Below are 24,477 nucleotides of genomic sequence, written 5' to 3' on the forward strand. Positions count from 1 at the left end.
TCGAGGGAAGTCCCGGACGACTGGAAAAAGGCTAATGTAGTGCCCATCTTTAAAAAAGAGAAGAAGGAGGATCCTGGGAACTACAGACCAGTTAGCCTCACCTCAGTCCCTGGAAAAATCATGGAGCAGGTCCTCAAGGAATCAATTCTGAAGCACTTAGAGGAGAGGAAAGTGATCAGGAACAGCATGGATTCACCAAGGGCAAGTCGTGCCTGACTAATCTAATTGCCTTCTATGACGAGATAACTGGCTCTGTGGATGAGGGGAAAGCAGTGGATGTGTTGCTCCTTGATTTTAGCAAAGCTTTTGACACGGTCTCCCACAGTATTCTTGCGAGCAAGTTAAAGAAGTATGGGCTGGATGAATGGACTATAAGGTGGATAGAAAGTTGGCTAGATTGCCGGGCTCAACGGATAGTGATCAATGGCTCCATGTCTAGTTGGCAGCCAGTATCAAGCAGAGTGCCTCAAGGGTTGGTCCTGGGGCCGGTTTTGTTCAATATCTTCATAAATGATCTGAAGGATGGTGTGGATTGCACCCTCGGCAAGTTTGCAGATGACACTAAACTGGGAGGAGAGGTAGATACGCTGGAGGGTAGGGATAGGATACAGAGGGACCTAGACAAATTAGAGGATTGGGCCAAAAGAAATCTGATGAGGTTCAACAAGGACAAGTGCAGAGTCCTCCACTTAGGACTGAAAAATCCCATGCACCACTACAGACTAGGGACCGAATGGCTAGGCAGCAGTTCTGCAGAAAATGACCTAGGGGTTACAGTGGATGAGCAGCTGGATATGAGTCAACGGTGTGCCGTTGTTGCCAAGAAGGCCAATGGCATTTTGGATGTATAAGTAGGGGCATTGCCAGCAGATCGAGGGACGCAATCGTTCCCCTCTATTCGACATTGGTGAGGCCTCATTTGGAGTCCTGTGTCCAGGTTTGGGCTCCATACTACAAGAAGGATGTGGAAAAATTGTAACACGTCCAGCGGAGGGCAACAAAAATGATTAGGGGACTGGAACACATGACTTATGAGGAGAGGCTGAGGGAACTGGGATTGTTTAGTCTGCGGAAGAGAAGAATGAGGGGGGATTAGATAGCTGCTTTCAACTCCCAGAAAGGGGGTTCCAAAGAGGATGGATCTAGACTGTTCTCAGTGGTAGCAGATGACAGAACAAGGAGTAATGGTCTCAAGTTGCAGTGGGAGAGGTTTAGGTTGGATATAGGAAAAACTTTTTCACTAGGAGAGTGGTGAAACACTGGAATGGGTTACCTAGGGAGGTGATGTAATCTCCTTCCTTAGAAGTTTTTAAGGTCAGGCTTGACAAATCCCTGGCTGGGATGATTTAGTTGGGGATTGGTCCTGCTTTGAGCAGGGGGTTGGACTAGATGACCTCCTGAGGTCCCTTCCAACCCTGATATTCTATGATTATGATTTCCTCTGGTACTGAGATCTTGGCATTGGATAAAAAGATTACACCATGTACTGAGAATCACATCCAGTAAACAGCCTGGAGCAGTACCAATATCAGTACTGGACTCAATGCCTTCAAAACACAAGGACTCTTTTAAATCCAAACTGAAATCATCATCGGTTACAGTGTCTTTATCCAGCCGTGGAGAACACATGGACTACACTTTGGTACTATCTTCAATATCTCCTGATGTACTGATTCCAGAGTACCCAGTACTGTCCAGGGTCCTCTTCCATAAGGAATGTGAATTACCATTGCTGAGCGGTACCAAACAACATTCCCAGCTGGTACTGACTTATATCCTGGAGTCGACCCTTCCATCTGCGTCAACAACTCATCCTCCGGAGCCACTGGTTCCACACCAACCTTTTGAGGGTACTGAGAGGGACTTCCAGTCGGTAGTGACATATTATCTGGAATTCCCTTATCAGCCAGCACCTCAGCCCTCAGTACTGATGCAGTTGCAGGACTCATCATGTTACCAGCACAAATACTGTTACCGGCACCGTTTTCTCCTCCTCTCCTGATGGTCATGGGTGAGAACACCTCATCCGATTCTGAGTTGTCTATACAAGGCTTCTCTACCTTTCCATTTCAGCCATCCCTCCTTGAAGTGCACCCTGAGGAAGAAACTCCCAGCAGGAAGTGTACCCAGCAATATTGGCAAGAATAACCTTGCAGGTCCAACCTCTTTCCCTTATGCCCCAGATCAGTGAGGATTTTGGAACCAGGGCAAGCTCTTCTACAGGGTTCCATTGTGTAAGAGGTCATGCCAAGAGCATCAAACCCAGATCCTGTTCTGCAGGAGTTGCTTACAGAGGAGCAAGAGCTGGTGAAGAATAAGTGCCTCCTTCCCATAAATGTGCCTCCTCACCAGATGCCGAACTCCCTGGTTGTTAAGGTGGTTATTGAATGAAACAGACAACATTGTTGCTGCTTAACACCATCTGAAAGGGAACTGAAATGGCTAGATCTCCTTGGCTGCAAAAGCTACTTCTTGGCCTCATTGCAGTTCAGAGGAGCCAGTTGCCAAACCTTCGGGCAAAATATGATTTTATGAATTATTCAAATTTTTCATCTTTTGTTGAATATCTGCCACAGAACAAGAGGGAACAATTTCAGGCCCTCATAAAAGAAAGCCATAAAATCATCAGGGCTTTTCTCCAGGCCTTTCTTGATGCTGCCAATACAGCTGCAAGTTCCATGGCTATGGCAGTAGTTGTGTGCGGAGCATCTTGGCTGCAGTCTTCGTCCTCCGCCAGAAGGTACAAAATGTATCAAGGACCTTACCTTCGAAGGACCTAAGTTATGCAGCAGTGCCAGGGTGGGTCCTTTCATTCTCCTGAAGATGCCCAGGTGACACCACAATAACTGGGCATTTATATATTTGTGACAAAGAAAAAATATAGTAGATCATAGACAGCTCAGTAATCTCATCTAGTCAACTACCAGCTCACGAGACTGACAACCCTACAGGAAGAAGCCCAGATTCACTGAAAAGGAGCCCTCCTCCACAGTGATACTGCAGTTGGCAACATCCTCAAAACATCCATTTTGACCCATTAGTCGAAGGTCACGAACTGTTTTCCTCTCTGGATCCCACATCACACCTATTCCCCCTTCCACCTTTATAGGTATCATCTCTCCTATTGTCTGTCTTCCTGGGAGCTCATTACTTTGGACAGATGGATACTGGAGGTGATTTCTATAGGCTTTCCATCCATTTCTCACCACCTTCTCACCCTCTCTCCCCAACCCTCTTCAGAGACCCAGTCATTAGTGTCTGATATCAGGGGGTTGGTTCACATCTGGGATCTCCTGAAGCATTAAGAGGCCTGTCTGTCTGATGTCATTGCTGTTGGGTTCGGCAGTTTGGCACTGTCAAGGTTCCTTCCCCACTCTGAACTCTAGGGTACAGATGTGGGGACCTGCATGAAAGACCCCCTAAGCTAATTCTTACCAGCTTAGGTTAAATGCTGCCACCACCAAAGTGTTACACAAAGAACAGGGAAAGTGCCCACTTGGCAATGTCTCCCCCTCAAAATATCCCCCCAAGCACTACACTCCCTTTCCTGGGGAAGGCTTGATAAAAATCCTCACCAATTTGCATAGGTGAACACAGACCCAAACCCTTGGATCTTGAGAACAATGAAAAAGCAATCAGGTTCTTAAAAGAGAATTTTAATTAAAGAAAAAGTAAAAGACTCACCTCTGTAAAATCAGAATGGTAAATACTTTACAGGGTAATCAGATTCACAATATAGAGAGTCCCTCTAGGCAAAACTTTAAGTTACAAAAAGACACAAAAACAGGAATATACATTCTCTTCAGCACAACTTATTTTATCAGCCATTTAAACAAAACAGAATCTAACACATATCTAACTAGATTGCTTACTAACTCTTTACAGGAGTTCTGACCTGCATTCCTGCTCTGGTCCCAGCAAAAGCAACACACAGACAGAGAGACCCCTTTGTTTCCTTCCCCTCCAGCTTTGAAAGTATCTTGTCTCCTCATTGGTCATTTTGGTCAGGTGCCAGCGAGGGTATCTTAGCTTCTTAATCCTTTACAGGTGAAAGGGTTTTTCCTCTGGCCAGGTGGGATTTAAAGGTATTTACCCTTCCCTTTATATTTATGACAGGCACCCATGGTGCATTCACTGCCTCCTCTGACTAGGGTGGCCTCCCATAGCAGTGTGGCCAACCAAGTCTCAGTCAAGTCTTGTGTGCTCTGCTGAGATAGCTCCCTCTACACTGCAGGTGGCAGAAAGCTGATTTTGCCCTCTCTCATTTGGTGTGCTTGGGTCGGAGGACCCAGGGGTATTTTGATCTGGGCTTTCAGACCAACCCCAAATCTTATAAGGGACTAGTTAACATCTATACTGGCCCCATGCCAGTGCCACAGATAGGTAGAGGTTCCTGTTTGGGCTCCTCTCTGCCTCGAGCCTTGCTGCGAATTCTTGCCACTGGCACGTTCTGTGCGTGATGATAGCCTGAACATGAATAGCTAGGTGCTCTGTTGAGCTTCCTCCCTTCCCTTCGCGGTGTTGGGTGTCTGTTCTAACCCTGCTGCTCAGGCCCACAGCACCTGCTGGGGGGAAAAGGGGAGCATCCCAGCCCCCTTCCTTCTCCTGTGATTGTTTTTCCCTGCACATCTCGCTCCCCTTGCACATTGCACTCTCCCAAGATAGAAGTTCCTTCCCTCCTGTATGCATGAAGAACCATCCCCTGGAGGGAGGTATTTTCAGCCCTGGCTAAAGCTGAAGAGCAAGGTTCCCCAGGGGATTGGCAAAGTGCTTCAAAGCTAGGCGTGTCTAGGGAGCATTCCAGCTCCTTCCCCTCCCACTGCAGGTCACACAGACATGTTCTGCAATGCGTTTCTTGCTCAACACAGAAAAGGGGAGAGAAGCTGGGCCTAGGAATGCCGCCCCCGTCGGTGCTCTGGGATGGGGTCACACGTTGTGGCGCATTGCTTGCCGGCCTATGACTTTGGGGTACCATGTGGCAGCATTCTGTCTGGTGCTGAGTGCTAGCCCAGGTCTGTAGCGCTGGAGCAACATCTCTGAGACCCGTGCCTATGGGCAGAAAGCTGATCTGGGCACCAGGTTTCCTGCTGTTTGGCTTTAAGTTTCAACCTTAACTTTTTCCTGCAGTTTGTGAGGGTGGAGCACAGGAATTAGCAGCAGGACTCCTGAGTTCTATTCCTGAATCACTACACCCTGTTACCTTACACAAGTCACTGATATCCTGGCTATCAGTTGCTGAGCACCCCTTGCCAAGTGGAGTCAATGGCAGATGTGGATCTCCAGCACCTCTTGCCGTTAGGCCCTTCCTCTTTCTGTGCCTGAGCTTAACATCTGCCCTGTGGGCCTAGCAAGGTTCGGTAAGTCATAGGGGAACTGGGGAGGGGGGTGGGGGGAAGAGAGGAGGGAGGAGAGAGCTTGTTTGTGAAGGTTTGTAAAATGCTTTGGGATCATTTGATGGTAGGAGCTAGTGGAGGACAAAGGGTTAAATTTTCTGTATTGGCCCTCTGTCTAAGCTAGAACATGACCTGGTTCTTCCCTCACTTATTCTAGTGTCATTACACAGACGTTGAGGAACTTCCCCAACAGGAGGAGAATCAGACCAGGACATAGATCAGCATTTGTCAGCATACCAAACACTTTGCAACGTCTGACTCTCCCTCCAAACTCTGAATGTTCAGTTCTTCCACAGCCAGGGGAAGCAATTCACCCTCTTCTTTCTTGCTGGTTGGATATATAACAACACACTCTCTTCTCCAGGTTGCAAGTTTGAGATCTCTGTGCTATAGACTCTCCTCTGTCCTCTGCAGCTGTGCTTCTTATTTCTACTTTCCATTAGCTCTGCCTTCTGCTCCCCTTTTGCAGCTCTTTATTCTGGTAACTGAGTCAGCGTCAGTAATGGGACTCTGCTTAGGAGCAGCTCTGGCCTTTTCTGGGTTGGGATCCTTGCCTCTAAAGTGTGACTTGTTGGGACTTGGTCAGGCATGTCGATAGCAACAGAAGCAGAGCTAGATGACAAGCATGTTTGCTCACTCCTTTATACTCAACAGGACATGAACAAACACTCAGCATGTGGGTCAGCCGGGGAGACTATGCCAGGCAAATTGGAGTAGGAATGGTCCTGCCTGTGATCAGGCCAGAGCCCAGAAGAAATTCCCCACAGTCTCTGAGCCTTGCCACCCTCCAGGAGAGATTTCAGCCCCCAGCTTTGCTCAGCCTGGCAAGGGGAGAGATCAGTCCCCTCCTCCTCTTCCTGTGCCAGGTGGCGAAAGCAAGGGGATTGCTGGATGATGTGAGCAGCAGGTGGAAAAAAACCCCTTCTTTGTGCAATGTGTGGAGTGCCACCCCAGGGGCAGAGTCAAACACTGCTGGGCCTTTCTGACCCTGACTGATATTGGCATTTATGGCTGTAGTTGGGGCTCATGCTTCAGAGCATGTGCTGGTTCCTGAAGAGGGTCAGGAAGAATAACCTCCCACCCAGGTGCAGCATTGTCCCAGGTGCTCTGTGGTCTCTTCTGCTGCCTGCTTTGAAGCCTCCATGTTAGGCTAGGAACTGGAATTGCTGAAAATGGTCTGATCTGGTACTGCATATCCTGAGTCCCCTGGGATCAGCTTACAGATGTGGGATTCTTCTCATCTCAGGAACAGTCAGGAAAGAAAGAGGTGCTGGAGCAGGAAGGTGCTGCTCTTGTATTAGCGTTTCACAGACCAGAGGTGTATAGCAAGAGCTGGATGCTGCAGTCTGGCATGCTTATGGATTTGCTTGTACAAATTTATGTCTTCTCCTTCCCCACTGTCTGAAAAGGCTGCTTGGGTTCCTGGAATGAAGGGACAGGGACTAGCTTCCGTAACAGGCTGGGCATAGCAACAGTGGCTAATTATAATTGCCATGTATGTGTCCTGTTCATCTGTCACCCTTGAAACACTTTACACAGGTGGGTAAATAGCCTGCTCCCTGTGAGCCCTGCCCTTGACCCACCAGAGAGAGGCAGTGTGCCCACACTGAGTCCATGACAACCCCATTCTCCTGAGCCCCAGACCTGTATCTGATTCACTACCCCATGTCACCTCCCTAGACAGTCATTGTGTCAGCTATCCTGGTGTCAGTCTAAAATACCCCTGGGATGAGTATCCAAGTACCACGCTGCCCTTCATCCCCCTTACAAGAATGATCCATGCTCTTGACTATAAGGTCTCTGCAGCTTTGCTGAGACTACCCCTTGCCCGTCCTTGGCTGATGGTGCATAATGTAGCAGCTTCTGTGAAAGAAGACATGTGGATACCATCAGAGAGGCCCAACCAGCCCCTGCTGAATAGGAAGGAACTCGCCACCCTCACATTCTTCTTTGTCCTCTCAAAACTTGTCATAAAGATATTTAAAGTCATGACCTCTTACGTGGGACGTGGTCAGCCAGGAGCTAACAGGAACAACTACAGCCAGCAGAATTATCTGCCTATTCTCTATGACCAGCACTTTCAAACCTAGCATTAGGCACCTATTTCTGGACTGTGAGGGGCTGAGCATGTCTGCTGCATATGATGTGAGCTGTGGATGCTCAGCACCTCTGAAATTCAACCACTTATTTGGGTGCCTGATATGGATGTAGGTGAGGGACTCTAGGCTCCTTGTTTTAAAGATGCTCTGTTTATTTTTGGATTAGGCTATCCATGGGCTTTTCTAACACTGAGTTTCACAACCCACTTCCAAGGTGATATTGACCCCATTTTACTGCTGGAGAAACTGAGACAGATCTGAAGTGACTTGACCTGTGTCACACAATGAATTTGTAGCAGAGCTGGTGCAACCCAGCCTACAGACCTAAGGAGTCATGAAGTGAGCAATATACCAACAAGCCTCCCTCCCTTTACTATATTATCCACTGCCATAATTGTTGTGTGTTGAGAGATTTGTGTGTATATCGAATTATTAAATGAAATTGTACAGAGATTGTCGGGCTTTTGGCATGGCTATATCCCCCTGTACTGCCTCTCCACCCCCAGGGGATCTTTAAAAACACTGTATCCAACTGCATGTATCTCTGAGTTTTCAGCCATGAATTGTAACTGGAAAAAAGTGGTCATTGACACCATTGTTGTAGCCCTGCTGCTCACAGAGACCTGTCCATGTTAGAGCAAGGAGAGCAGCAGCTCTAGATTAGAGGGGTTGGATTCTGGCAGGGCCAACTTGCTCTGTGCTGGAGTGTGCTCTCCCCAGCCTCCCCTCACCTTAGAACTGCAGGTGACAGTTCTAGCCAGAGTGTTCTCACAGCCTTCAATGTGACAAAGGTCTCCACTCCTCATGAGTGTGAGGGGCAGTTGCTAATCGCTGCTTGGGACTTGAGCAAAGATGGTGATTTGCAATCCCCTTTCCAGCAGCCCTGGCCACAGCTCAAAATCCTCTCTGTCAATTAAACTTTATTTTAGTGGTGCAGCAGCACCACTATCGTTAAGGTTCTATCACAACATCTATTTAAAGGTTCATCTTTCAAAGTACTCTAAAATTGACATGCTTTATCAGATTTCTGTGAAATTTGGTGTGCCTCAGGAGGGTGTGGGGTTGGATTAGTGACCCATATTTGGAGTCATTTGAGCCAAGGGTTCCAGAGATGCAAGTTCCTCCCCTCTCCCCCTCCCAACCCAGCCATATTAAACAAGGCTTCTAGGTATGAGGTTTTTGGTTTTGCCCAGCACTAAAGACCAAACTATTGAAGTTGTGCAGGTCAACCTGGTTTCAAACTGTAAAGTTTTACCTAAGGTAATGCGTGGCACTCGCTAGGACTGTGTCTACATCGCATACCTTACAGCGGGCGGCTGTGCTGCTGCAGCTGCACCATTGTAAGGTGCACTACATAGCTGCTCTTTATTGCCAGGAGAGAGCTCTCCTAGCGACAAAATAAAACCACTTCCAACGAGGGGCAGTAGCTTCATCGGTAGGAGCTCGGCTCCTGCAAACAAAGCACTGTCCACACAGGTGCTTTTCATCAGAACTTTGGTTGTTCGGGGGGGAGGGGGGGGTGTTTCTTCACGTTTTAAAAAAAATTTAACAATGAAAGTGCCTGTGTAGACATAGCCTATGTTTTTGGGAGACTAAAATTGAGAACAGTATTGAAGAAAATGTGCACTTGTTACACTGCCCATGCACCAGTACAGAAAAATGGCTAAAGGGTTTCCATTCCAGACATTTTATATGCTTTAATCCTGAGGTTCCCCCCCTCTTTTTGTCTTTTAATAGTGTTAGGTGGAATCCAGTGAGTGAGAGGAACGGATTGTAAAAGGAGATAAAGAGCTTGTACATTTCAGCAACTGTTGGGTTGGCAGAGTAAAGCTATATGTGTTAATGGGGTGTATTGGGGCAATGCTGAAAGAGTGCAGAATTAAAGTTGCATGGGCAACCTTAACTGTATGTTTCCTGATTTTCATAAGTTTGAGTTTTACTCAATTCGGTGGTCTGGAAGGGGATGACATACAGTAATTATGAACAATACTGGAATGGAGGTTGTTCATAACTCTGAAATGTTCATAACTCAACAAAACGTTATGGTTGGTCTTTCAAAAGTTTACAGCTGAACATTGACTTAATACAGTTTTGAAACTTTACTATGCAGAAGAAAAATGTTTTTAACCATCTTAGTTTAAATGAAACAATCACAGAAACGGTTTCTGTACATTGTCAAATCTTTTTTTAAACTTTACCTTTATTTTTTAGTAGTTTTACGTTTAACACGGTACAGTACTGTATTGGCTTCTCTTTTTTCTCTCTCTGCTGCTGCCTGATTTCATCTTTCCTGTTCCAAATGAGGTGTGTGGTTGACTGATCAGTTCATAACTCTGAGGTTCTACTGTACCACCAAGCAACCTTAACTCTGGGTTAACATAGTTTTTTGGCATTGAATATATATTTTCTGTAAACATTAATTTAGCTGGATGAGGCCCCTGTAATTGTACATGGGGCAACTGAGCACAAAGCAGTGACTTACCCAGCTTACAGTGAATTTGTGGCAAGGCCAGGAATAGAACCTGGGAGTTGCAAACACCCATCTCCTTCTCTTGTAGCTATACAGTGCTCCCTCTGTTAAGGAATGGGAGGAGACTGGGGAACAGCCTGAGACCGAAAGTAAAGTGGTGTAAGAACAGAAAGCTACCAATAATAACATGTTAGGAGCCCTACTGCTTTGTAGGGAGAAATTCTCTCCTCTCCCCGATTCCCCTTTGATCGACAACAGGAAGTGTGAGATTGCCTGGGAAAGTGGAGTGAGAGCTCTCAGCAGATACTGGAAGGGAGCAGTTGGTTGGTATTGAGGAGTGTTGCCACTTAGCCATATATAAATATTACTTACCAAAACCCTGTAACACCTTACCTGTCCCAAAAAAGTGCCCCAGTGCCTGTACTGATATATTGGGTCAGGGCTAGTTCCTGTTTTGCTGGCTGCATGAAGCTGAATGCACTGGCCACATGGCTAGTCACGGGACTCCAGGAAAGGCATATTCCCTTTTTAATAAGGTAATAATTCGCTTTCTATGTGGAAACACAGTGCTGGGACCTGGTCTTCTCTGGATTGCTGATTCTGAGTGCATTCCATCCAGCCCAGGGGCAGAGTCACTCTTAGATCCTCACCCATTTATAGAACTCATCTTGGGCCCTGATTTCAGAGGAGCTGACCTGCAGCTGCCAGTGAGGTCAGCGGGCCCAGATCATTTGAAAATCAGGCTCCTAGTCTTTAGTGATGGCCTTTTTACCCCTGCAGTCTCCATGCACATGCATCAGTCATGAGTGCCTTTCCCTCTCCTAGGGAATGATAACAATCGTGTGCTGGTGGGAGGCAGGTGACACGGGTTTGACATTTGGCGCTGATGTGTGTATTTGCAGGGCCTGTGTTTATATGCCTGTCTGCACATCCCCCAAGCCACATTCCACACTCACGGCTCATCACCAGATTTCTCCAGAGAAGTCAGTTGGTTTTGGCCAAAAAAGACGATCTGCTCATGCAGACAGGAGCTGTCTTGTCTGCAGTGCAGACTGCCAGCTGGGGCATCCCTGGGGTGTTGCTGTCTTCCAGTAAAATGTGAATCCGCTGTTTGGCCTGCTGCACACAATCACATTTTCCCCTGGAACCATGCACCCTATCCATACTTGTTTCCCCACCCTCTTGCTCAAGATGCTGTCTACTCCCTCATTTCCATGATGCTTTGGGGGGAGGGAATGGTGGGAAGGAGATACACCCTAGATTCCAGCCTCTCTCCTTGGTCTCTGAAGATGGCAGAACAGCCTGTCCCTAGGAAGAGCCCTCTGCGCTGGGCTGTATCTTGAAGCCCAGCTGTTCCTGGCTCCATCCTGCCTCTTTCCAACACTTTCTCTCTGTGTCTTTGCTTTCTGTCATGAGTGGAAGCTGGAAAACAACACACAAATGAAAAGCAAATGCTTGGTTTCAGTGTGGAATAGCAGAGGCTGAGTCTATTCTTTTCTGTGTAGATTTTTATATCACGCTTATTACTGTAACATCTGAGCACCTTCGACTAATGCATTAAACAACATGAGTACATGTCTGTCACATGTTTGTTCTCTCATCCTCTGCCCAGAGGGAGAAGCATATGTAAAGGAGTGTCTTGTTTTGGAAGGGTTTTTTGTTTTTGTTTGTTTAAATAAATATACCTGTTGCTATGTGTTTATATTAGACAAGACAAGGTCAAAGAAATGTGCCTTGCTCTTGGAGTGGAAAGTGGTGAGGTTTATGATGGTCCTTTGTTCTTGCGAGTTCATAACACAGTCTTGGACTGCCCTCCGAGAAGGTTCTGTCTCCCTCACAGACGAGCCTTACTCATATTGTTGAGAATTCTATTGTGCCAGAAGAGCAAGCTTGTTGACCACAATCTTTATCCTAGAGCACTAAATGGTCTTTTAGATATCCTCGGCACAGGCCATGGAGCGATTTGATAAGGACTGAGACCTTGACTTTGATTTGATATTGTATGAGAAGCCAACGCAGAGAGTGGAAGACAGGGATGAGGCATTCATAGTAGCCGGTGCTGCTGAGGAAACATGCTGCAGTGTTTTCTACGAGTTGGGATTTCTGAAGTGCTGAAAGTTTCATGCCCAGGTATGCCTCGTTACTGTCGTCCAGCTGAGAGGTGATGAAGGTGATTTAGTTATAAGTTGGGGACACATCAATTAGAAGTAACGGAAGAGGAGAAGGACCTTGGAGTATTGGTTGATCATAGGATGACTATGAGCTGCCAATGTGATATGGCTGTGAAAAAAGCTAATGCGGTTTTGGGATGCATCAGGAGAGGCGTTTCCAGTAGGGATAAGGAGGTTTTAGTACCATTGTACAAGGCACTGGTGAGACCTCACCTAGAATACTGTGTGCAGTTCTGGTCTGCCATGTTTAAAAAGGATGAATTCAAACTGGAGCAGGTACAGAGAAGGGCTACTAGGATGATCCGAGGAATGGAAAACTTGTCTTATGAAAGGAGACTTAAGGAGTTTGGCTTGTTTAGCCTAACTAAGAGAAGGTTGAGGGGAGATATGATTGCTCTCTATAAATATATCAGAGGGATAAATACAGGAGAGGGAGAGGAATTATTTAATTCAGCACCAATGTGGACACAAGAGCAAATGGGTATAAACTGGCCACCAGGAAGTTTACACTTGAAATTAGACGAAGGTTTCTAACCATCAGAGGAGGGAAGTTTTGGAATAGCCTTCCAAGGGAAGCAGTGGGGGCAAAAGATCTATCTGGTTTTAAGATTCTACTCGATAAGTTTATGGAGGAGATGGTATGATGGGATAATGTGATTTTGGTAAGTAATTGATCTTTAAATATTCAGGGTAAATAGGACTAATCCCCTGAGATGGGATATTAGATGGATGAGATCTGAGTTACCTAGGAAAGAATTTTCTGTAGTATCTGGCTGGTGAATCTTGCCCATATGCTCAGGGTTTAGCTGATCGCCATATTTTGGGTCGGGAAGAAATTTTCCTCCAGGGCAGATTGGAGAGGCCCTGGAGGTTTTTCGCCTTCCTCTGTAGCATGGGGCACGAGTCACTTGAGGGAGGCTTCTCTGCTCCTTGAAGTCTTTAAACCACGATCTGAGGACTTCAATAGCTCAGACATAGGTGAGGTTTTTCGTAGGAGTGGGTGGGTGAGATTCTGTGGCCTGCGCTGTGCAGGAGGTCGGGTTAGATGATCAGAATGGTCCCTTCTGACCTTAGTATCTATGAATCTATAAGGCATGAATAACTGAGGCCAGGTCACCTTCTGTCAGGATGGGGTGGAGTCTCCTAACGAACCAGAGGTGATAGAAAGCATTACTCATGGCCGTTGCAATGTGAGAGCTCAGTCAGTGAGGAATCCAAGAGTACTCCTAGACTGGACTGAATTGACAAATTGTGGAAGGTTGTGGAACCTTCAGCCACTGTACTGTGGCTGTAAACTCCTCAAAATATTTTCCTCTGCCCACCAGTGTCACCTCTGTTTTGCTTGGGTTCAGATTCAACCAACTGCTCTTCATTCATGAGCTGATCTCATCCAAGCACTGGGAAATCTTGTTGGTAGTGGCATGGTTGTATGTGGTGAAGGATAGATAGAGCTGTATCATCTGTATATTGCTGGCGCTTGAGTCCCTGTGATCTGACCAGTTCAGCTACTGGTTGGATATAAATGTAGAAAAAAATCAGAGAGAGAATTGATCCTCGTGGAACCCCACAAGCAAGGGGTAGTGGTAGAGGTGCAGTTTCCCATCTTTGGTGCAAACTGTGGGAAGGACCCAAACCATTTTAGTGCATTCCTCTGGACTCCTGGCGCCTCTCTCAGGTGAGACAGCAGTATCTTGTGCTCAGCAATGTTAAACACCGCAGAAGAGTGCAGGAGGATGAGAATGGATGTCCATCAGTGCCACAAAGCAGTTTCACAAAAAGAAAAGGAGTACTTGTGGCACCTTAGAGACTAACAAATTTATTAGAGCATAAGCTTTCGTGAGCTACAGCTCACTTCATCCGATGAAGTGAGCTGTAGCTCACGAAAGCTTATGCTCTAATAAATTTTAGTCTCTAAGGTGCCACAAGTACTCCTTTTCTTTTTGCGAATACAGACTAACACGGCTGCTACTATGAAAGCAGTTTCAGTTCCACATCCTGTCCTGAATGCAGATTCTGCCAGGTCTAGATTGCTGGCTTCAGTTAGATGAGCTTGCTCAGGAAAGGGAGATTTGACACTAGGCAATAGTTGGCTAGGACTGATGCAGCCTTGCTGCCAGGCCATGTATAAGTAGTCTAAGCTGGGCTGCATGTATCCCAACCTGCCTTAGGAAAGGAAAGGAGGTTCTGGTGATGTAGGAAGTCTTGGGTATGGTGAGTCAGTTACTGCACACATAATTGGCAGTCCCAGCACAATAGGCTCCCAGTGATCCTTCAGTCTTATGGTATTTGCATCATGTCTCTGTACAAACTGGCTCTTATCTCCCTCGCTGCCCTTGGACTTGAAGCTGGGTGGGTGGATGGACACTCCTGTCTTAGCCCAGACAGGAGAGAGGAGGGTGTTCAGTAGAGAGCAGTTGTTTGAGTCTGGAGCACAGCATTCCACTGCTGCACTCCTCTCTTTAAGATGCACAAGGCTCTTCTTTTTCAAGCTGCCACCTCCTTGCAAGACTCCCTCCGCCCATTCTTGGGAGGCACAGATGAGCGCAGCAATAACCAATCACAGAATGTCTGACAGGGGAGGCGAATGGCTCAGTGGGGAGGGTCAGATGTCTAGTTAGCAAGTAGGTTTGAGGGGTTTCCCCTCAACCACCCCCAATAGGCTTGTGCAGGAGATATTCATTCATTCCTGACAGGCTATGGTCCTGTACCAGAAGCTCTTGTTCTAGTACACCCTCACAGCATGTACTATCTGCAATACCCGCTGAGCAAAGTGACACGCCAGCTTCTGTGAGTTCCACATCAGCCCTGTGACCTGACAACAAATCTCCAATGTGCCTAAAACCCACCAGGCCCCACCCTCAACCCCTCTGTACCTGGCATTTGTGTCCTCCTCGCTTATGCTACACTGCCAGGCATAAAGGGGTGGGCTAAGAGTTCTGTTGGCGTCTCTCTGCCACCAGAGGCTCCTCAGGCCTGGCTCTTTAATCAGGAGCAGTGTGGGCAGTGGGATCACTTCATGTGTCCAAGGGTGGAGTTTAGCCTTGGCTCTGTGTAAATCCTGGTGGGACTTCCGTAAAGCTCCTTGTGGTCCTTCAGGAAGGGAAGTGTAATGGCAGTGATTCTGTGCGTAACTCAGTGGGGTCCTGCACCGTGACTCGGGATCCTGGTGTATGGTGATACAAAGAATGATTCCATCAACATGCCTGCTGTCTCAGGGCAGCTGGTCAGACAGCTGGTACATTTGGAACAGAGAACCTACCAGTTCCCATGGCCATGACCAGAGTTTCCCAACTGCTGGAGTGTGTTCAGTTGATGAATCCCTTGGGGGTGCATTGTGGATGGAGAGACCCTCAAGGACTGGGGTGGCCATGTTCACTGTATGCTATAACCTGCTCCATCTCACTCTCTTTCCCCAAGGGTGCATGATCTGCCTGGGGCAGTCGACCTTCCTCCGGTTTAATCATCCTGCTGAGGCCAAGTGGATGAAAAGCATGATCCCAGCTGGAGAAAGGAGTCCTGGGACCCCATATGGACTCGTGGCAGGTAGGTGAAGCCTCCATGCTCAGGGCCTGGGAGTGAGTACACCTGTGTTCTGTTCCTGACTCTGCTGCTGACTCAGGCAAGTCAGTTTCCCCTCTCTGTGCTTGTTTCCCTACCTCTAATGTGGGGATAATAATCCACCTCCCAGGTAGGAGTTTTCAGTGCCCATGGGCCTGGGATTGCTCTGAGGAGGAAGCATAACCCCTGTGAATGTTAATGGCAGCAGACGGAGGCTTTGTCCGCTAAAAGCTATGTGGTGTAGACATGGCTGTGCCGCTGCAGCTGTGCCGCTAAAAGCCTTGCAGCGTAGCTGCTGTTTGTTGGCAGGAGAGAGCTCTCCTGCAGACAAAAAACTTCCATTCCGCCCCCACCCCCCCAACAAGCAGCAGCAGCAGCAGCTTTGTCGGCAGGAGAGTGTTCCTGTCAACAAAGTGCTGTTCACACCGGAGCTTTTCATCAGTAAAACTTCTGTCATTCGGGGGGAGGGGGTGTGTTGTTTTAACACCCCTGAACATCAAACGTTTTGCCCACAAAGTACCAGTGTAGACAAAGCCTCAGTGTAATGAGCTCGACAGAGCCCAGATATTCAGTGGGGCAAAGGTCAAACCCTGGGCCTTGGAGAGAGGAGTTTGGGGAGGAGGCTCTGCCAGGGCTCAGATTGGCATTTCTGTCCAGTGCTGTGATCTTTTCTTCTGTAGCTACCCCTACTCTCTGCCAGGTTGTTGCTGCGCTCTGAGCTACTGTGAGTCACCAGTGCTGGGTTTGGTGCCTGTGCAGAGCCAGAGTGGCAGCGATATCAGGCAGGAATCTCTCCCTCTCTCACCAGTAAAGGAAGGGGAGAAGGGAACTTATTTGCTTCTGAAGGATCAGGTGGAGGCTGCTGATGGAAGTGGGAGATTGGGTTTGATTGACAGGTCTGCTCCTATAGGCCAGTTCTGCCATCACACCAAATGGAAATGCCATGGCCCATGTCTGCAGTCCTTATTCAGGCAGCACTCCAATTTGCTTCAGTGGGAATTTTGCCTTGAGCAAGGGCTGCAGAGCTGGGCCACGGCCTTTCTACTTGGTGTGATGACAGAACTGGTCTATTGGATTTGCAGATGTGTCCATCAAGCCCAGTCTCCTACTTCAGTTGCAGCCATGACTGACCTTTGTTTAGGCTGAGTCAAAGCTAATGCCATTAGGGCTGGCAGTGAGTGACTGGGGGAAGCAGGTGAGGTATGAAAGCTCAGTAAGTCCATTCCTGTGAGAGCATGTTTCTAACGTGGTTGTACAGCCACTCCTTGGAGTTATGGTTCGCCATATGACCCAGCCCAGAGGAGCTACAGGGTGGCCTGCACAACCTAGGATTTAACGTCTCTCAAGTGCTGAGCTTTCTATTCCCTGTAGCACTGTTTGGTTTAACCCTTCATGTGCTGTTATCAGAGCACCCTCACCAAGATACCTGCTTGACCCTTCTTGGGGGATGGGCAGTGAGGTGCTCTGGCTGATGCAGACTAAATGTTGTTCTCCTTAATGGCCACTTGATACAGACTTGCTGACTTGGTGCCTACTGTGGGAAGCGTTCAGTGAGAGTCTGTGCTAGTAGCACAGCGATACTGGGAACCAGCCTGGGAGACAGAGAGGGAGCAGAGGGGGGAGTTCACAGAGGCTTTCCAATAAGCGAGTCTGGCTGTTGACAGCTAGTCCTTTCCTGCTTGCATTCCTCTATCTGTACAGTGGGGCTTGTATTGGGGCAGTCTCTGAGCACACCACTTTGTGGCATGGCATGCTACTGCACAACCTACATAGCTTTCAGCACATCCAGTTGCTGCAGTGACTTAGTCACATCAGAGTCCACCCCTTCCTGGGCAGTAAACTCCAAACAAACACAAAACCAAAACAATCCTCTATCCCCTGTGGGCTCAGCTCCTAAGCACTCCTGGGCTCTGCTCAGTTTCCTATCACTATTTTATAGAGCCCTGACTCTTGAGGCAGTTCTCCCTGGAACCTCTAACCCAGGGGTTTCTGTGGGAGCCTCCTTCCAGATTCCCCTCTTCCCCTAACTGAGCATCTCCTGGCTTTTTATGAGCATCAGGTGCTCTCTAATTTAGTCACCTGATCCTTCAGCTGCTACTCCACCTTCGAGGCTGGGACCAGGCCCCATTAAAGGATGCTAACCCAATGACAGGGCCCATTACCTCACTTCTTTGTGAGACTTAACTCCTTACTGTTTGGAAAGCACTTTGAAGAGCTGAGTGCTTGGCAGTAAGGGGGAGGTCAGGCTGGCATCCTGTACCAGCGGTTTATAGCAGAGTGCATCCCTCCCCCAAGCACCCATCATGGGCAAAGTACATCGATGAGGCACTGAGAAACCCCAGGGGTGTATTCTTGGTCCCATTGAGGTTGCTAGCAGAGCCCTTGCTGACGTAAGTGGGGCCAGGATTTCACCCCAGGACTTGGTGTTGGGACACTGTTGGGAGCCTGGTGAGAGTCCCATGTGAAGCTGTGTGGGGCAGGAGGGCATGTTCTATGTAAGGAATGCTGACTATGGTGAAGCACTGCTGGCTCTCCCTCCCTCCTGCGTTTTTTGTTTCTCAACATTGTAACCACGGAACCTGACCATGCGGTGTCTCGTTAAGCAGTACTGTCTGGGATGCTAGCCCCACTGCTCATGAGGGAGCAGTGCTTATGTGGCTGAGTACCACCTGCCCAGTTCACTCCACTTTAATAAATGAAACACACAGACAGTTTGGCAAGTAAAGCTGCTATTTGCTCATTACATAAATGATCGTTATTGAAGAGTTCGTTAAAAACTCCATTACACTGAATGCAGATGTCACCCAGCACAGATATAGAGCCATCTCAAGAAAAGCCTTGCGTTAATTGGATCTCTCAGTTTGGACATACCAGCGTCCCTACTCCTGCCGAGGGCCATTAGGATACTGGACCCTGATAGAGGAGCTGTTAGGAGCTTTGTGTTTCCAGCTGGTGAAAAAAATCCCAGGGTTGGGGACTGAAATGTTTCTAAAATGATCTCTCTGCTTGCTAAGAGATGCATGCTATTTGCATGAATATGAATAGCATTTACCCTGGTTTGTGGCCTTTCCGTTCCTGCACCCACTGTTGACTCAGCTCAGCAACTGCACTTCTGTTTGTTAATTATTAATAGTTGTCTCCAAAGAGTTTAATTGTAGCAGCTCCTGAGCTGAACCCTTGGCTGAACACACAACCTGGCTGGCATTTCACACCAGCTCTCCTGGTCACAGGGCAGGTTCCAGAGACCTTCTAGCCCTCGGAACAGCATAAAACACAAGGTCACGAGCCTCATCTGATGTGTCTGGAGCTGGGTGGGGGAACTGCAGGCCGCGCTTGTCTGTAAGGGCGAATAAATGTGAGATTCAAAGGCTGTTTCTTCAGCCCGGGGGTTCATTGTTACTTGCAACTTATTTTATTTAGTATTTCTCTATGGAGTGCAAGTCTCCTTTACTTTCTGTGGCTGTTCTCCCACTCTGCCACCGGCTATTGATGGGAGACTGGGCTAGATGGGCCTTGCTTTTATCCAGGCCAGTGTGCTGTTTCCACACACCTTCTCAGGCTGTGCAGAGCTTCCATCGCCACTCCATACCTCCCCTGCAGCTCCTGGCATGGTGTCGTGGACAGGACGTTGCTGTGCTCTGGCTATTCCTGGTTGCCAGAATGGCCCCTTGGGGCTATAGGCAGTCTTCAAGTATAGCCCCTTAGGAAGAGGAAGCACACAGGTAGGGCAAAGCCTTCTCTGCCCTTCTCCCCTGCTGTCCCTGCAAAGCCAGGACAGAATTTGGCCCACACTCTTTACCAAAGCTCACAAGAGAGGGGCCTCTTTTCTCTCTGCTCACCACACCTGTCCTCTAAGACCCACTCCCACCAGGAGAGGCTTGGTTTCTACTCCCTGTGAATGAAGTACTGCAGGGACCTCAGATTCCTCGTGCTGTGCGGTCACACACAGCCCCTAACCCCAGGTGTCAGGGGACGGGAGCTTAATTCAGAATGATATCTTCCCCTTTGCAGACTATTAGCAGCCCCAGTGGAAGTAAGCTCTTTCTCTGTTGCATCAGGGTTGTGTTTGTCTGGGACTGTAGAACAGAAGGCATTAGCTGTTTGCATGGAGGAACGGGCAGCTGCAGCGTCTCAGGCTCTGACTGCTGTCTGGGCCTGCACTGGCTGTATCAAACTAGCTAGAATGATGTACAAGGAGTGGAGATAGCCTGTGTCACAAGCCTGACAGTAATCTCCCTGGGGTAGCTTGATACCCACTAGTGTGTGTGAGGGACCACATGCTGCTGTTAACCTGCTAGAGCAGCATGTGAGGGAAGGGAGCATGTGGAGCCAATTAGTCTGTCAGAGCTTCTGGAACCCCAGCACACACCCCCCCACACACACACACCCCTCCCAGGAGGGCCAGGAACCATGCCTGGGTAGAAATTGGAGAGGAGGGGTCTTACACTTTTCTTGGACAGTCTCAAGACTTTTCACTACAGCATTTTGGTCTATGGCATAGAAGTATCCATTCCCTGCATACACAGAAGTCGACCTAGGATGAGAGTGGGGAATTGTCACTGGTTCCCCTGGATACATCCAGCAGAGCCCTGTTCGATGTCAGCCGAGGGCTCTAGGCAGAACTGAATTCACTTTTCTTAAGTAATTTGATTTTTGTCCCTTACTGCCTATGACTGCCTCTGCAGTGAGTGCTGGTCCTGAGGGGGCAGGTCCCAGCACTGCAGTCAGCCAGGGGGCCGTCTGGATTCTGGCTTGCTGTGGTTTCAACACCTGGAGATGCTTTTCAAAGGAAGCTGGTCCAGTTGGTCTGATTCACCTCTGAAAATGGTCTCCAAGCTGAAGGCTGATCCTCACCTATCCTGTAGCCAACCCTGCCCTGATGTTTTGAAGAGAGGGCTCTGCAATGTCCTTTGCTAGCATGTGTTTGTATTACTGATGATTATCGATGGTGCTGGGTACTGCGGAGACGAAGGGACAGAACGGTTTGTATTAAGAGGAGGGTTTGGATAAAAATTGGTAGCTTTATTTTTTATCCAAAAAATGATATTTTTGCATTTAAATTAGAAACAGGTTTATTTTTAAAAATAAAACTATTTAAATGTAAATGTGAAATTATGACCAATCTACGTTAATGCCTAAATTTACTGTAATCTATTAAAATAATTTAAATCGAATAAAAAATATTAAGCAGTACATATTTGCTGTGAAGTTTGGCTAAGCACCTGGAACCAGAGTTTACTGAAGTGCTAAACCAGCTTTCAACAACAATATCTTTTCTGCAGGTGCAAAGAAAATATTTTTATCAGTTTATTCAACTATTTCAGTTCAATAACTAGTTCAGTCACCGTTCAAAAACCAGTTGGAGTTGAAAAAGCAGAAAAACTTGTTTTCCTCTTTCAATCTATTAATAAAAACCAGGTATGAGAGGGCTGAGATCTACTAATTCTAAAATCTTGAAGACCAGAAAAATCGGTTCAATTCCCTAACTACTACTTTTGTTTAACAAGTTAATTTTAAATGTAAAACATATTCTGAAAATCTTTTTTTATTTTATATCCAGTACATTTAAAGTAGTTTTTAATTAATAAAAACAAAATTAAAAAGCTGCTTTTGTGCTTTTTTTACTGAATTTGAATTTCCATCCAAATTGTACCAAATCATAAGTAAATAATTAATCATCATCTGGTTAATAAAAATTTAAAAAGTAAGAATCTGAATAAATGTTTAAGCTATATGACTACTTAAATAAATGTGCATAGATATAGCATATCCTCCTGGTTAGCAAAAGAAGCAACAGATTTCAGTATACAGGCTGTATTTAGTTGCAAATCAACATATTTTAATGTTTACCAACAATGAGAATCAACATCTCTTTATGAAAGTAACTAAAGTACAAATGCAAAGCAAGATTAAAATCAGTTATTTAAATCAAGGTTTCCTCCATGCTGATTTAAATCATGATTAAAATTGGTGATTTAAATCACTTTGGTTTAAATCAATCCACCCTGCTGGGTCTTTTATGTCCTGCATAACCAGTGGGTATCGATGCCAGGCCCCTCTAGGGGGAAACTGGGAGATTCTTGGGACTCCCCTGTGCTTCAGAAAATGTCTTGTTCTGACCCAGACATCCTGGACAGCATCTTCCTGCATCCAGTGCCCTTGGAGACTGGGTATGCTGAGAATTTGCTGTCTCGAGATCAGTAATGGGCAGGGCTCTTATGGGCTTTCACTCTTAGGACAATCCAGCCATTTTGCCACCAGGAACGATTCTGATTCAGAGGTGTTGGCCTTTGCTGACTGCCCAGCATAGACCTGATTCGGCCAAACCTGTGATGCTCCTTATTGCAGGCAGAGCATGTGGTGCAGACTCAGAAATTCTGTGACCCATCAGCCCTAGCACTTCCTTCCCTGCCACCCATAGCTAAATAACGGTGGAGCCAAAGCCATATGTACAGTTGGAGGAAGGAATTGACAGTCTAATAGGTCATACTGGCTGTATAATGTCCATGCCTAATCGGGTAAAGAATGTGAGTGAGGCCAAACAGCAAAAATTAACATGTTTGTACACCAATGCGAGGAGCCTAGGTAACAAAGTGGAGGAACTAGAGCTACTGGTGCAGGAAGTGAAACCAGATATTATAGGGATAACAGAAACATGATGGAATAGTAGTCATGACTGGTTTACAGCTACTGACGGGTATGTGCTGTTTAGGAAAGACAGAAATAAAGGTAAAGGTGGTGGAATAGTACTGTATATTAGTGATGAGGTAGAATGTAAAGAAATAAGAAGCGATGGAATGGATAAGACAGTCCATCTGGGCAAAAATCACATTGGGGAAGAAAACTACTAGAGACTCCCCTGTGATAGTACTTGGGGTGTGCTATAGATCACTGGGATCTAATTTGGATGTGGATAGAGCCCTCTTTAATGTTTTTAGTGAAGTAAATACTAATGAATCATAGAATCATAGAATATCAGGGTTGGAAGGGACCCCAGAAGGTCATCTAGTCCAACCCCCTGCTCAAAGCAGGACCAAGTCCCAGTTAAATCATCCTAGCCAGGGCTTTGTCAAGCCTGACCTTAAAAACCTCTAAGGAAGGAGATTCTACCACCTCCCTAGGTAACGCATTCCAGTGTTTCACCACCCTCTTAGTGAAAAAGTTTTTCCTAATATCCAATCTAAACCTCCCCCATTGCAACTTGAGACCATTACTCCTCGTTCTGTCATCTGCTACCATTGAGAACAGTCTAGACCATCCTCTTTGAAACCCCCTTTCAGGTAGTTGAAAGCAGCTATCAAATCCCCCCTCATTCTTCTCTTCTGCAGACTAAACAATCCCAGCTCCCTCAGCCTCTCCTCATAAGTCATGTGCTCTAGACCCCTAATCATTTTTGTTGCCCTTCGCTGTACTCTTTCCAATTTATCCACATCCTTCTTGTAGTGTGGGGCCCAAAACTGGACACAGTACTCCAGATGAGGCCTCACCAGTGTCGAATAGAGGGGAACGATCACGTCCCTCGATCTGCTCGCTATGCCCCTACTTATACATCCCAAAATGCCATTGGCCTTCTTGGCAACAAGGGCACACTGCTGACTCATATCCAGCTTCTCGTCCACTGTCACCCCTAGGTCCTTTTCCGCAGAACTGCTGCCGAGCCATTCGGTCCCTAGTCTGTAGCGGTGCATTGGATTCTTCCATCCTAAGTGCAGGACCCTGCACTTATCCTTATTGAACCTCATTAGATTTCTTTTGGCCCAATCTTCCAATTTGTCTAGGTCCTTCTGTATCCTATCCCTCCCCTCCAGCGTATCTACCACTCCTCCCAGTTTAGTATCATCCGCAAATTTGCTGAGAGTGCAATCCACACCATCCTCCAGATCATTTATGAAGATATTGAACAAAACGGGCCCCAGGACCGACCCCCTGGGGCACTCCACTTGACACCGGCTGCCAACTAGACATGGAGCCATTGATCACTACCCGTTGAGCCCGACAATCTAGCCAGCTTTCTACCCACCTTATAGTGCATTCATCCAGCCCATACTTCCTTAACTTGCTGACAAGAATGCTGTGGGAGACCGTGTCAAAAGCTTTGCTAAAGTCAAGAAACAATACATCCACTGCTTTCCCTTCATCCACAGAACCAGTAATCTCATCATAAAAGGCGATTAGATTAGTCAGGCATGACCTTCCCTTGGTGAATCCATGCTGACTGTTCCTGATCACTTTCCTCTCCTCTAAGTGCTTCAGGATTGATTCTTTGAGGACCTGCTCCATGATTTTTCCAGGGACTGAGGTGAGGCTGACCGGCCTGTAGTTCCCAGGATCCTCCTTCTTCCCTTTTTTAAAGATGGGCACTACATTAGCCTTTTTCCAGTCATCCGGGACTTCCCCCGTTCGCCACGAGTTTTCAAAGATAATGGCCAAGGGCTCTGCAATCACAGCCGCCAATTCCCTCAGCACTCTCGGATGCAATTCGTCCGGCCCCATGGACTTGTGCACGTCCAGCTTTTCTAAATAGTCCCTAACCACCTCTATCTCTACAGAGGGCTGGCCATCTCTTCCCCATTTTGTGATGCCCAGCACAGCAGTCTGGGAGCTGACCTTGTTAGTGAAAACAGAGGCAAAAAAAGCATTGAGTACATTAGCTTTTTCCACATCCTCTGTCACTAGCTTGCCTCCCTCATTCAGTAAGGGGCCCACACTTTCCTTGGCTTTCTTCTTGTTGCCAACATACCTGAAGAAACCCTTCTTGTTACTCTTGACATCTCTTGCTAGCTGCA

At 47.1% G+C, this 24,477-nt stretch overlaps 1 protein-coding gene across 28 annotated transcripts in view; it reads left to right on the forward strand.

Moving 5' to 3' along the window:
• Positions 1 to 24,477, forward strand: part of PHLDB1 (pleckstrin homology like domain family B member 1) — a 121,566-nt gene that overhangs the window by 39,750 nt on the left and 57,339 nt on the right. For all 28 annotated transcript variants that reach the window (XR_006276634.1, XM_043500879.1, XM_043500901.1 and 25 more), the window contains one exon: positions 15,551 to 15,676. Coding sequence is in view for 27 of the 28 variants with exons in the window: in XM_043500879.1 (XP_043356814.1) it covers positions 15,551 to 15,676 (126 nt within the window). In the remaining variant the exon portion in view is untranslated. The remainder of the gene's footprint in view (positions 1 to 15,550; positions 15,677 to 24,477) is intronic.

Source organism: Dermochelys coriacea, chromosome 22 (genome assembly GCF_009764565.3).
Source record: "Dermochelys coriacea isolate rDerCor1 chromosome 22, rDerCor1.pri.v4, whole genome shotgun sequence".
NCBI lineage: Eukaryota > Metazoa > Chordata > Testudines > Dermochelyidae > Dermochelys > Dermochelys coriacea.